Source organism: Dermochelys coriacea, chromosome 25 (genome assembly GCF_009764565.3).
Source record: "Dermochelys coriacea isolate rDerCor1 chromosome 25, rDerCor1.pri.v4, whole genome shotgun sequence".
Classification (NCBI taxonomy): Eukaryota; Metazoa; Chordata; order Testudines; family Dermochelyidae; genus Dermochelys; species Dermochelys coriacea.
Genome location: NC_050092.1, coordinates 11,412,137 through 11,426,512, shown reverse-complemented (window position 1 = coordinate 11,426,512; position 14,376 = coordinate 11,412,137). Strand labels below are relative to the sequence as shown.

Sequence of the window (14,376 nt, the reverse complement as noted above, 5' to 3'; positions counted from 1 at the left end):
ATGCGATATCAGTTTAATAGCCGATTTGTGCATTGCCTTAGCTGCATGAACAATACCTGTCAGATTTGGAAAGGAACAAACGGGAGCTAGGCACCAAACCCTTAGCGACATTCCAGGGGGCTTCAAAATAATAATAAAAATAGGGGCTGGGCCCTACGCTGCAATCTGTGCCTTGGATCATCTCCCTCTCCCACACTTTGAGTAGGCAGGGGGCCTGATTCTGATCTCACTTCTTATTGTTTTATTTCCATTGCTGTAGTGCCTTGGAGCCCGAGTCACAGACCAGGACCCAAGTGTGCTGGTCGCAGTACAAACACAGAACAAAGAACTGGCCCAGAGAGCTTACACTCCCACCGGCTTTACGTGAGGAACTTCATTCAATTCAACAGCGCGGCTCTCGATCCACACCAATGTAAGTGAGAGGACAATCAGGCCTCTGCAGAGCTCTGAGTACCCAGTGTTTATTATTGATTGGGATGGGGTCTGTACGAAACCTCTGGATCCAAACATCCCCAGTCTCTGGGAAAGTTCAGATGCAGAGCCCAGCGTTGTACCGTGGGCTCATTGTGGGAGTGGGACTCTCCGCTGTCTGGGGATGTCATTTACAGTGGCAAGGTAAGAGGCCAGCGTGCATGAGTGGAGAATTCTGACCCGGTGACGTTTCACACCCGCTTCGGCTAGGTGTAAATGATGACACAAGACTCAGGGCAGTGAAGAATCGAGTCCTATGGCTGATGCCCTTTTTTAGGCTTCACAGGTGCAAATCTGGAGTGAGTGCATGAGAACATAAGAGCGGCCATACTGGGTCAGACCAAGGTCCATCGAGCCCAGTGTCCTGTCTTCCAACAGTGGCCAATGCCAGTTGCCCCAGAGGGAATGAACAGAACAGATAATCATCAAGTGATCCATCCCCTGTCACTTTTTAATCAATGGGATTACACCGATGTGAAAGTGGTGGAAGGGAGAGGAGAATCAGAGCCCGTCTCCTGCCTTTGCAGGGGGATAGACCTGGTGACCTAGTAGTTTTGGACCAAGTGACCTTGTCCATCTCCAATTACTGTGGTTCTCGTGCACCAGCCTTCAGGACATCCCCCGGCACACACAGCTTTCAGCAGTGATTTTGTCCCAATGGAAGAGAGCTGGGAGCCCAGACCCCGATATCAGTCAGGGCAGGGGAGCCAGGGGTGGCTTTCCAACAGACAAGGACTCACCACAAATATTGCACCCCCGTCCCAGCCCTGAAGCGGAACTGAGAGTTCCAGGAAACACATCATGGCCTGACTCCTGAGCACCTCTCGCCATGTGGTGTCCAAGGGGAAAATACGAGTGAAAGGGCCAAACCTCCCATTGGAGTCAAGGTCCAAGTTCCCACTGATTTCAGCGGGGCCTGGGTTTGGCCCTAGGTCCCTGTCACCCCCAGTGATGAATGTTACAAGACTCTCCCCCTGAGAGTTTCTTAGAGCGATGTGGTCATGGCAGGGTGAGGCCGAGGGTGTTAGCCAGGCCGGGGCTGGTTTTACAGCTCAGAAAACAGCCCTCCCTCTCCCATGCCCTGATTTGTTGGTTGGAAGGTTTCCCACTGGCATCATTCACTTGGGCTTGTCTGACGCCCGGTCTGGAGAAAGGGCAGCTGCTTTGTAAAGGCTTCGGTGTGAATGGTCTCCCACAGCTGTGACCTAGCACCCTCAGGCCGGGCTGTCTCTAATCCCAGGAAATTAAATGCTAGATTTTGGCTAATCCACACTGCACTTCCTGCGGATCTGAGACAGCTGGCTCCTGCCTGGTTCAGGCGCCATGTGTCAGACGAAGGGCCATACTTGTCTCTGGTGTAATTCCACTGACTGCACTGGGGCCAGGTGTTGAATTTGGCCCAGTGATCGGTTCATGCTAGTGACCCACAGAGGCTTTTGTGTCCATCCATGAAGGTCTGCACCCGTGGGCATAAAGAGGGTTAGGGCGTCAGCAAGTGAGCGGAACGTGGGCTGAAAATCACAGCAATGTTCCCGGTGGGGAGGGGAAGGAGAATAACCAGACTGCGGGATCCTCTCCCCTGTGGAGTCATTTTGCTCACTGGAGTCATTTTAAAGTGGACTACACCAAGCCCTGGAGAACAGGCTGTAGGAAACAAGCCTGCTCTGGCATAAATACCCTAGTGCCAGGGACTGGGTCGACTGCCCTGGTGACTGAAGAACTGTCTCTACCCCCCTGGGCAGCAGCCACACTAGCTTCCTGGACACTGTTCCCTACCAGTGTGCCTGACCCCCACAGGATCCCCCCGGATGCAGAAGGGAGCTCAGCCTCCGTAGCCCATTCAGTCCTCGGCCTCTGTCTGCTGCATGTGCAAGCAAGGGGTAGGCTAGCGCTGGTTGAGATTGTGGTTTGGATGCAAAGGACATCTGCAAACCAAGGACTGAGCTGAGGTCTCACCTCTGAGTCCATGCAGCCCTGACCTCAGCCCCAAAGAGCCTTTTCTTCGGGTCAGCTTCCATCTGCCTCCAGCCCAGGCTGGCTGCGAACAGGGTCAGTGTCTGCGACCAATTGCTGGCCATGGGTGGGGTGAGTGGGGAGGGAGGCAGTGAAGGGTGAGCAGAATTGCTGAGCCTTTGAGGTGCCACCTGATCTGTGCTTATGACCCAGCAGGAGACAGGTGCTGTGGACTGACCTTTGACCCTGGATATTAGGGTTCCTGCAGCTGTCAAGGTCTCCAAGGTGTTGAGCAGAGGGTACTTGTTGATGACCTGCCGGAGGACCCGCAGGGCTTCCCCCAGGCACTCGTGGGCTAGTGGCCGGTGAGACTCCAAGGGATCTGCAACAGAGAGGGGTCAAAGCGGTCGTTACAGCCCTTCAGTCTTTGCTACACAGGCTGGTTCTGTAAAGTCAACTTTGTGCTGGCGAAGGGCGCTCTGGAGGACAGGAGCACCAGGTAATAGCAAGGCGAGCTCCCGCACACAGACAGTTCCCCTGGCCCATGTGCCTCAGTCTGACCTGCAGCATCCTCTGCTATTCCAGTCCTGCCCCCCCCGACTCTCCCACGCACCTTAATCCTAGCCCTGCTATTCCAGTCCTGTTCCCCCACCTGTACTAACACCCTGGAACCCTGACTGGCAGCCCCTGCACCCATTGTCACAGTGCGGAGTTACTTCTAAGCAGACATTTCCAGTTGTTCAGTGGTTTTATGAGAGCAAGAGAGGCTGAAACCTACCAAACTCATGTCACTGATGAGCCGCCCCATTGGAACTGAAGTCTAATGCAGTCCACCCAGCTCATCTTGATCAGTCTGTTCAGGGGGTGAGAGGGCAGGGGGAATGCCCCATTTCCTGGCTGATTAATCCCATGGGACCTTTGGAAGGAGCCAGATGTACTCTGTGCTCAAGGGCCTGGTGCCTGCTGGCACTCTGGAGTGCTCTGTGTCACATCATTGCCTCCAGTCTCTCCACTGGTGGCTTCCCCACCAGTGTCTCCAGTCTGCCCAGCATATCCCTGCCCAGGAAGCCCCTGCTGGTGTCTCTGGCCTGCCCATATCTTCTCCCAGCCTCCACCCTCTCTTGGACTGCTCAGCAGGTGTCAGTTCCCCCAAGACAGGAATCAGTGCAGGCTCCTGTTCCACGAGGGGGTTCCTCTGTGCTGATGGGATGGTACCAATATCTCCCTGTAGGGAAGGCTGCCTAGACTGTCCCGGCCAATGCCTCTCACTCCCTGTTGGAACGGGCACATTCATACTCAACTAGGGTGACCATATAGCCCAAAGGCTGGGGCTGGCATCGCTGCTCACCTGAGCCCTGCCACCACCCCCGCCCTGCCACGTGGGGCTGGCATCACCGCCCCTCTGCCCCCCGCACGTTCCTTTGCACCCCTCTTTCTTGACAAAAGTGAGCATTTGTCCCATTTGCTCTTGCCAATTGATCAATTGGCAAGAGCAAACGGGACAAACGCTCACTTTTGCCCAAAAAGTCGGGACAGCCGAGACAGGGCTAAAAAAAGGACTGTCCCGGCCAAAACAGGACATAAAATCCCTATGCTCAACAGACGAATGGCGCTTCCTGATGGCTTCCTTCTCTAGCAGCCAGCAGCAACGAACATGGGTGCGTGGGATTGTGAGTCTCCCTCATTACATACCAACCCATTATTGCCTTCCTAGGCCATTTATTCCAGTGGTTAAGCACTGGAATAAATGGCCTAGGAAGGTTGTGGAATCTCCATCATTGAAGCTTTTTAAGAGCAGGTTGGACAAACACTTGTCAGGGATGGTCTAGATAATACTTAGTCCTGCCATGAGTGCAGGGGACTGGACCAGATGACCTCTCAAGGTCCCTTCCATTTCTATGATTCTATATAGAGCCCCCAGCAACTGATCTCCAAGCCCATTAAAACCCACCCCTTCAGTTTCCTGTTTCTGCCTTAGTTTGATCACCCATCTTCCCTCCTCCCTGAGAACTGTCCTTCCCAAGGCAGACCCTCTGCATCCCAGCCCTGGCTGGGTTTAAAGGCCTGAGGCCAGAGCAGCGTCCTAAGGAGTCTTGTCCATCTGGTAACGCTCAGCGGCTGGCTGTCTTGGGGGGGAATGTGTGTGTCAGGGGTGAAGCTTAATTGGGGTGCTGGGATGAGATAAATAAAGAGCCTTCAGAACACTGGGAATTCCATGAGGGACGAACCCTCTAGCTTCTTGCACAGTGAGCCTGTGGATTAGTGGCTGGCACATGGGACTCAGGCAGGGCTCAGACATTAGGATGATGGGGGGGCCTACAAAAAATCAGGGTAGCCCTAGTGACGTCAATGAAGCTGCACCAATTTGCACCAGCTGAGGATCTGCACCAGCTCGTACCTGAATTCTGGCACTGACTCTCTGGGTAACCTTGAGCACGTCACTTAACTGCTCCGTGCCTCAGTTTCCCCATCGGCAAAAGTGGGAACAATACTTACTTTTGGACAATGATATAAGACCTCTGGATGAAAAGCATGGGAGGCGCATAAAGCATTGTTCTTCGGCCTGACTGCTAGGCTGCCCCTGCTGGGGTCTGGAACACTCCCTCGCCAGGCTGATTCAGCCTCACACTGCACTAGAGCTCAATGCCAGGTAGCAGCATTGTGGCCTAGTGGGTAGAGCACTGGACGGGGGCACAGGCGACCTGGGTTCTTGTCCCAGCCCCTCAGGCAAGGTGGTGGGAAAACAGAGGCAAAGTGATGAGATGAAATTGACCCAAGGGAAAGTTCAGGTGAATATCACAAAAATAGACTCCAAACAAGTGGATCTGCCCCCACCGGGAAGTGTTGGGAACCCTCCATTGCTTGGGGTGCTCTGAGCCACGCCAGCCCAGGAGAATGGACCAGAGGGAACAGCCCTGTAGTGGTAGGTAGAGATGGAGAATGTCTCGTCTGTCTCCATCAGTGGTTTGCTGTATCCCAAGACACCTGAGCCCAGATCCCTGCCAGGAGGGAGGGTCTGGCTGACACAACCCAGTGTCTGTGGATCTGACCCTCTGCCGCCCTGCGCAGTCATTTACACCTGTGCAAAGCGGACGTTAAATGCTCCCAGTCTGGCAATGGCCACCCACTTTGCCGTGATGTTTTTACAACCCAGGTGCAGGACAACAGAGAATCAGGCTCTGGGAGTTTATTTCTGGCTGTGGTGTGACTGGGACAGCAGGAGGGAGATAGGAGGAGTTTGACCCCTGTGATTTTTCCTCGGTGGTGGGTTTCCCTTGAAAGCAGTTTGAGAATTTCCTCCTCATTTCCTTTCCTTTCATTCCCTGCCCGGATGTGAACTCCCTGCCAGGCAGCCCAGAGGGACCCAGTGGCTTCTTGTTGCCTCCTCCCTGCTCAGCCAAATTTCCATTATTGCTGTAATTTAGGATGATTGCTGGGTGGATTTTTTCAGCCACCCATCAGAGATGCAGCAAATAAGCAGGCTGCTCTCCGTACGTGCACCCCAGCTCACTCTTTGAGTGAGCACGGGAACTGGCTCCAGGGTCCTTGGAAAGTTTGTTTACTGGCAAGAAAGGAAGTTGGATATTGGGAGTTTCCCCAGGAAACCAGCCCCTTCTGCGACTCTCCAGATAAAGCTGCCAACCAGCGTCCCTTGTTTCTGCCCCCTCAGCCCTGTGATCACAGACTGAGACGGTGCAGTAGAATTCTGCCCCTGGGGTGCCGGAAGCTATCAGCATGTCTCCAGGGAAAACATATACATTTCTTTTCCTTCAGATGCCAGGCACAGACGTGTAGCATGAGTGACACAAAGCCAGTTCTCTTCCTAGCTCTGGCAGGGGAATGTGATCTGATCTAGTGGTTAGAGCAGTGGACCCGGACTTAGAAATCCTGGGTTCCATTCTCTGCTTTGGAATGGAGTTTGATCAGTTAGAGCAACAAGGAATGGGAGTCAGGATTCCTGGGTTCCTTCCCTAGTTCCGCAACTGAAAGACCATGAGCATGTCACTGTCCCTTCTCTGTGCCTCAGTTTCCCCATCCGTAACACAGAATTATTCATGCTTTCCCACCTTACATGGGTGCTGGGAGCATTCATTAACCTTCATACAGTGCTCTAAGATCCCTGAACGAAAGGGGATATGTGAGCAGTATTGTTACTGTTATCAGCCTGCTCTCTGCATTGAGATTTTGCTCTGTTACATCAGTGTAAATCCAAAGGAACTCCACTGACCTCACTCCGGTTTATACAGGTGAACTGAGAGCAGACTTTGTCCCCGGTGAGAACATGTACCTATGCGGGGCTCTCTACAAGCAGCATTGCCATGGGCGTGGGGTGGCTGCATTTCCCCTGAATGAGCAGCGCTGCTAGGAGGTAGGGAAGCAGGCCTTAAATAAGGGGGGTGGGAGGAAAGGAAGGGGTGTGAGGTCTAGACTGGCTGATCCCTTTAATCCAATCCTGGATGCTAGGAGATGGGGTGACCTCAGCACTGACAACCCAGGGACTAAGCCCAGTGTCTGGGACTCTGGGACTGGATAGCGCAGCCTTCTTTGGAGAGAAATCCACAAGAGCAGGGAGGGGAGTGAGGGAGCCGGTGGAAAAGTGATGGCTGTGAGTGGGCAAACCCTCCATCCCAGCCCCCTATCTCAGTGTCAGGGTGGAAGGGATTTCCTATGCATTCTCTGTCTCCTCTTACATTTCCAGGCTATGTCCGGAATGGAACGCAGAGAGGCCAGAGGGGCTGGGAAGGGCCATGTTGGGCTGGGGACAGGGACAGGACTAGGATCTGTGTCACAGCTGAGCAGGGATGGACAAAGAGATGTAATGGGAGGGCTGGATCTACCAAAATGGTGCAATCCCCTACAACCATTGCTGCATCCCTCCATGCACACACAGACCCTGCCCCAACATCATCAGTCTTCCTCCACAACCCTCACGGAGTCCCCCTGAGCCCAGTCTCTCTCCCTTCCTTCACCCCCTCTCATGGGTGTAGAGCTGGTTGAAAATCTCCAGACGGAACATGTTGCCGTTTTGTTTAAATCAAACCTTTCAGCAGGAACGCATCAATTTTGACTCAATTTCATTGCCCGGGGTGGGGGAATCAAAATGAAACATTCTGACATTTTCATTTTGAAATGGGTTTTAATTGAGGAGTTTATATTAGATTATTAAAAAAACCTAAACATCAAAATCCAACCAAAACAGCTCGATTGACACAAAACAATTGGGGGGGGAGGGATTTTTGTTTTGTGGGAAATTTTGAAATGTCCTTCTGTTTCAGAACAATTTCCCCTCCCCCCGAAAATGTTGGCATTTCTTGCAGAATGGAAATCCCAGTTTCTGACTAACTCTGCAAAGGCTACTTGACCTTCGCCTTCCATCCCCCTCCCCCAGACCGATAGCCTCACAAGTCAGATTCACAGCTGGTATAAACGGGTGTAGCTCCATGGAGTTTGGCCCATGGCTTTTTTTTCTCCCACTGTCCCAATGCAGAACCGGGCTCCCACTCCAACCACCGTGCCAGGATCCAAGTGCCATAAGCACCCTTATTCAGTTGTGACCAGGACCACACAGGGCTGGCCGAGCGGGGGATGCAAGGTGAGCCACACTTCAAGGTGGACTTTCATCTGGAAACGGGGTCCAAAATCAAACCTTGGTGAGAGAGACCTGAGCCCAAGGTTCCTCCCCACCCCTTTCGGAATTGAATCTGGGTCACTGCGCCCTCTCCCTGTGGAGACTCCCACCCCATGTTACACACTGGGGCCTCGCGATGGTGTTTTCCACTGGAACAGGGGCGGCGTCAACATGTTTGCATGGCTGGCAGCGAAAAAACAAGTCATCATGTGACCCCCAGCTGGGCCCCACTCTAGCCAGGGGTGCGGGAAATATACAGTTTCCTTTGTCTCCTACAGAGAGAGAAGCCTCTTAAAGGGACAGGGCAGAGACTGCAGGGCCACTTCCCGCCCCCAGCCTGGCTTCCTGGTAAAGAAGAGAGCCGCTTTCAGCGGCCCTTTGGGAACCCAGGTTCGTTCCCGGGGGCGAATGGGGCTCGGGGAGAGGCGAAGCGTGTGCACAGTGCCACTCCAAGGGCTTTATCTGGGTGCCACCAGCCATCGCTGGCGCCGCAGTAAACAGGAAAGGCAGGCAGATGAAAATAGCTTGCAGGCAGGAAGTCATGTTATCCTGTCCCAGATCCCCCTCCCCTGCTCAGCCTCTTACCCCTCTTCCTCGCCTTGCATGGTAGCTGCCGCTGATCAGCTCCAGGGCCAAGAGGAAAGGCTGGAGCAAAGCAGTTGCAGGGCCACCGTGGGGAGGTCGGGCCGGTTCCTGAGCAATCCCCCCAGGGCGCTGCAGGCACTGGCTTTCTGCTCTCCCACTCTGGGTGACTCCACCACCTGCCAGCATGCTGCTGCCCAATCCATAGGGGACCCCTTCGACTGGGGAATCACCCCCGTGTACAGCCTTTTCCTCCTGTGAGCCCCCCGTCCCCCCTATAGCCAAGCATCTTTGGAGGCAGGTGTCCAATCAGTGCCATGGACTGGCCAGTCGGGGGAGCACTCTCACCCCCCTTCCCTTCCCTTTGCCTATTACCACTCTCAACTGCAGGTGCTGCCTGACCCTGTCTGCTGCTTTTCTAGCCTATTTGCTCTCTGCTCCCTCCCCCCATCTCCTCTTCACAGCTGCCCCAGACACTGCTCTGCCTCCCCCACTCTGTTGGGACCAGCCTGCCTTTGTCCCTTCCACCCCAGAGGTGGCTGCATCCACTGAGGAGTGGCATGGTCTCTGGAGATCAGATGAGCAATTAGAAGTTTTGGCTCACGCTGGCTGGGGGCTAGATTACGCCCCCCCCCATAATCTATGGAGGCAAAATGACCAGTACAATTGCTAGCAGAACTAGTGCAGCTGGCTAGGGAGAGCAGCCGAGGGTCATTCCCAGGATATTAAAAATCACGCATCCCAGGGCCCCTGGCGATGCTCCACTGCTGGGGCACAGTTCCTCCAGCCCAATCCCCCCGGCGGAGCTTGAATCACACGACACGCCTGAGCACAGCGGGTTCAATGGAGTGGGGGTCATTCACCCCAGGCAGGGATGAGACTCCATTGATTTCAGTGGGGCTGGGCTCATTGTCATCAGCTGAGAAGCGCGGAGTTCTCTGTGCAGGATGAGTCCAGAATACCTTCCTAGTTAGCACTATGGAGTTGGGGTTCATTGAGCCAACCATGAGCCCCAGAAGGTAGGTCAGCATCACCCCCGTTTTGCTTCAAGTGCTTCTGATTCTCCTTGCCCCAGCTTTCTGGGCAGGTCGTTCCACTCAGTTCAGTGGAATTGCTCCTGGTTTATGCTGATGTCTGTGAAAGGAGAATCAGGCCCGGTGGGGTTGTTTCATGTTCCCACCAGTGTGAGGGAGCAGAGAAGTCTGCTCTGAGAGCATCTGACAGCCCCTTTGCACAGGGCTACATGATGACACAAAGTGCAGAGGAGATTGGCAGCTGCTGGCTCCCAGCCTGCATTGCTAGAACACCACCTCTCTCGGCATGGGGTGGAGACCAGTATTTTGTCCCTAGCTCGGTGTGATCAGTTTGTAACTTTTGCCAAGTGCTTTGGGATCTCCCAAGTCTGGAACAGAGATACTATTACATAGCACTTGGATAACCCTTTCCATTTCCAGTCTGTTAAGGTCATTAATCCTCCAACATGCATGGGAAGTAGGTAAGTAAGTAATATTACTGAGGAAACTAAGGCACAGAGCAGGAGAATGGCATGTTCAGGGGCTCAGTGTCAGAGCCAGGATTAGAATGCCAGAGCTCCTGCTTCCCGGCAGTCCCCTACACAGATCCACTCTCTGACAGCACTGGCATGCCTGCGTGGGATTGCCCAGGCTCGAGGGGGAGAGGCAGGCTGCCTGGCACTGAGGAGGCGAGATCTCGTTGGGATTATTTTTGTGACGTTATCCCCTGTGAGCACAGGGACTCCCAGAGGGTTTGATGCCCATGCACTGCAAACAGCCTGTCTTATCCCACCCTGCAAAATCTTCTTCCTCAATCCCCAGCACTCTGGAGGGTGAATCGAGCTCAAGCATCTGGGAGGGGGATCGAGCGTTTTCAGCATGCCAGCCACCGGCAGCCGTGACCCATGTGTGTGATTCATAGCTGGGTGACTGGTGCAGGGAGCAGCAGAGCACAAGACCAGTGCTGACGTCGGATCCAGGAGGCCAGAGCATGGCATGGATAAGCCCCAATGCATGCACAAGGCCACCAAACCCATGGACCAGTTTCTATGGGATGGGTAAGTGCTGGCTGCAGGGGTCCTGTTGCCAAAGGCAAATCAGCCAGTGTCTCCTCTGCCAGCCCGCCGTGCAAACAGGACGCGACCCTGATTTTCAAAGCCTTCTCTGATTTTGAGGGCCTGTTTTATGGGGCACATTCTCAGTCCTGGGCCTTACTGTCCGTGGGGCTTAGCGCCAACTGAGGTCACTGGGTGCTGCCAGTGCCCAGCACCTCTGGGAAATTTGTCCCAGGGTGGCTCAAAATCAGGCTCCCAAAATGGGAGCATCCAGAAATCAGAGGCTGTGGCTGAAAATCTGAGGCTCCAAGTTATTTCTCTGCCCTAGGCTGCCTTGTGCTGGCCTGCCTGGACACAAGGGTCCCTTTCAGAGCCAGGGAGCTCCCTGGGGCCTTCCATTCTATCCCACCTTACCCTGCCCCGTTCGTTACCGGACACGATGGAAACCCCTGTCCAGGCCTTTATGTTCTGCAAGTCCCCTTGGGAGCGGGAGGGCCCAGGTGGTCGTGGGCACTTACCATCCCTGAGGACCACGTCTCTCAGCTTCTCCAAACCCTCGGCAAACCGGGCCACGTCGGCCAGGAGCTGCGAGATATCCTCCACATCAATGAAAGTCCCCTCCCCGCTGTCGATGGGGCTGTAAGAGGCAGGGGTCTTCTGTCCCTTGGCGATGCCCCGGGTGCCCGCAGGGGACAGAGGGAAGCCAGCAGCGCTGGCATGCCGGCTCAGGCTGGTGGGGCGCTTGAGCGTGCCCACTGTGCTGGGGCTAGTGCTGAGCTTGGAGCTGGACATGGACAGGTCCACCAGGCTGGAACTCGGCGCTTCCAGGCAATCCTTCCGGGGCAGCTCCTGATGGGACAAGAACATGCGTGAGCATGTAATGGGCAAGAGGGAAGGGGCTTCCAACCCTCTCAGAGCCAGTGGGAAGGAACCAGCCCCACAGGGGTTGCCAAGGCAGTCCTCACACTTATGAACCTTCATCTTAATTAGGGGAGGGAGTGCAAGGGTGAGAGCAGGGGACAGGGAGTCAGGACTTTTGGCTTCTAGCTCCACTCTAGAAGAGGAGTGGGGTCTAGTGGGTAAGGCAAGCGGGAGGGCTGGGCAACAGGACTCCTGGCTTCTATCCCTAGCCCTGAGATTGGACTATGAGTAGTTGTTACAGAAGGGCACTGGGAGTCAGGACCTCCTAGCTCTGCTGCTGACTTTTTTTGTGACCTCTAGCAAGTCACTTAAATCTCTCTGAGCCTCAGTTTCCCCATTTAGGAACTTTTTACAAGGGTGCGATGAGATTTAATGAGTTAATGGGCCAGATTCTGATTCCAGCAACCCTGGTGTAACTCCTGCACTGAAACCGGAGGGGTTACTCTGCATTTTCACCAGGGTAAATGAGATCATGGTCTTATCATCAATTAACATGGCTACAGAGTTTGCATTTCGTAACAAGAAAAGGCTTAAGGAATTGAAGGAACATTTCCTCTGGCAACTGAGGGACAATCTCCGAAGATGAAGACAGTGAGTGACTCAGCTGGGGAGAGGAAAATGACTGAATTGCGAATAAAAGTTGGCAGGTTTAAATGATTCACCTCTCAGAGCTATAAGAGCTGCATTCTTTGCCCTGTGTGTGGAACTCCCGCTGACATCATTAAGAATTCAGGTCAACAGTGGGGGTAGACCCCGGAGACCACAAAATGACTGAACAAAGATGAATTACAATTTCGATACAACAAAATGATTGCAGAATTCCTGGAACAAGACAGTCTTGATCCCACTAGCACTAATACAGGGCTACTCAGACCTCAGGGGTTCAGGAACCAAACCAGCGATCAACGTTACCCAAAAGAGCCACGGGAGTGTGAATTCAGTGTTCCGTTGTCTATCGTACTATTCCTATTTAGACAGTATGGCATGGGAAATATTTATAGATATTATTCTCACAGAAAATAAGTTAACTTAATTGGTTAACAACATCATCAAAGCATCCTGATTGGTTAATAATTAAATCTCACTGTGTTTTAATATTGCTTGCTGCACAGAGCTGCAGGAGACATGTCCAAGAGCCACGTGCAGCTCATAAGCCATGCTCTGAGTATCACTGGCTTAACAAGTTGTGAAAGCCATGCTAGAGCACAGCTCCCAGCTGCTCCTGATCCAGCCCTCCCAGCAGGAGGCGCTGTAGGAAGCATTTGTAGAAACACTGGCTATAATTTAGGGATGCTCACAGGTCACTGTCTGTCCCAGCATCTCCCTTTTGGAGGGGCTGCCCAGACTGGGATGAGCTTCCAAAGAGTTCTTGATTTGTAGAGTGCCACTAGGCCAGACCCTGAGGTACTGATCCACTTGCGTCCTTGATCCACTGTACCACACAGTGACAGCCAGGCACTGAGCTTTATAAGCTCAGCCCCTGCACCACTGGAAACACCCACAGGAACTCAAGAAGCAAAGTCCCACAGGGGTGAAAATACAATATGGCCTTCACAGTCTCAGTTGCCTAAAGACCTTCCCCCAAGGCTTTCAACACATAACCAGCCCTTGCTGCTGTACCTTTCACAAGCATCAGTGATCAACTCAGAAATCACAGACTTTTCTCTCTGATCACTGAGCTGGGTTCTTCCATGTCCTTGCTGGCTGCCTGGCTTATATCAGTTACTGGTCATCTCTCCTCCACTGTCTCTTCTGGTGTCTCTTTCTGCACCGTGGCCCCTTTTGCCATGTGGAATTACAGTGTTAAGCACCCTATACCATGTTATATTATACTGGGTTGTCCTCTACCAGGTGGGTTGCCAATAGGTCATTGTATGTCACACGGGGTTCCATTGGACGCCCAGTGCCAACGTCGACATAGAGCAGATTATTCTGTTCATGGATTTGGAGTACTTTTCTCTGCCTTGACTTTGGGTCTGGCCTAGGATCCGGAGCATGTGACACTGTATGGTAATCATGCACAAATGCCGTTAAAGAATATGGCTGCTGCAAACTGGCCAAAGTCAGGAGATAATGGAGAAGCTGAGAGTTCAGACTATGTTCTCCAACTCCCGACACAACTGGGTATGCAAGAGGGCAGACATTGCCTCCAGGCTAGAGTGTCCCCCGTAGGTGATTTGCCGTGATCTCACACTGTGATGAAGACACCATGCTGGGATGTAATGCGATGTGGCATTGTTGTGACACAGTGTCACCACGCGATGGTTCAACATCCTGATCCCCACGAGAGCTTTTCCATTCCCAACTCAAAGAAGATTTGTGGGCTTTCCACAGGGGATTTCACATCAAATGCAGGACAACTCAGTTCTAACGTGTGTAGGTGCTGGAGGAAGAGCTTGTGATGGACCAGAGACAACTTTGAGTTCTTCCCATGCAGTCCCATTGACTACCAGGGAGTCTAGTACGTGTAAATGGAGAATTTGGCTTGATACGTTTCCCTTACATCTTTTATCTGGCATTTCCTATTCTACAGGTTTTGCATATGAAATACCCCATCAGTGTGTCTGTACTGGGAAGACACCTGGTCTTTCAAAGCCAGTGACAGGAGAAGGCTGTAATAAACGTAGAAGCCATAGGAGGGCATCCCTGTGGACTGGAGACCCATGAGCCACTCCCTGCCAACATGTCTGGTTTGTGGGTAGAGTTGCATCAGAAACCATGGCTGATAACAGAAACAGTTTCAATTACAGAA

The 14,376-nt window shown here is 53.1% G+C and overlaps 1 protein-coding gene across 2 annotated transcripts in view; it reads right to left on the bottom strand.

Annotated features, from left to right (window-relative positions):
- The window catches only part of ARHGAP45 (Rho GTPase activating protein 45), a 46,101-nt gene that overhangs the window by 29,380 nt on the left and 2,345 nt on the right, over positions 1 to 14,376 (bottom strand). For both annotated transcript variants that reach the window (XM_038384051.2, XM_038384050.2), the window contains exons 2-3: positions 11,222 to 11,552; positions 2,663 to 2,806 (exon numbers count right to left, since the gene is read on the bottom strand). In XM_038384051.2, coding sequence (XP_038239979.1) covers positions 2,663 to 2,806; positions 11,222 to 11,552 — 475 coding nt within the window. The remainder of the gene's footprint in view (positions 1 to 2,662; positions 2,807 to 11,221; positions 11,553 to 14,376) is intronic.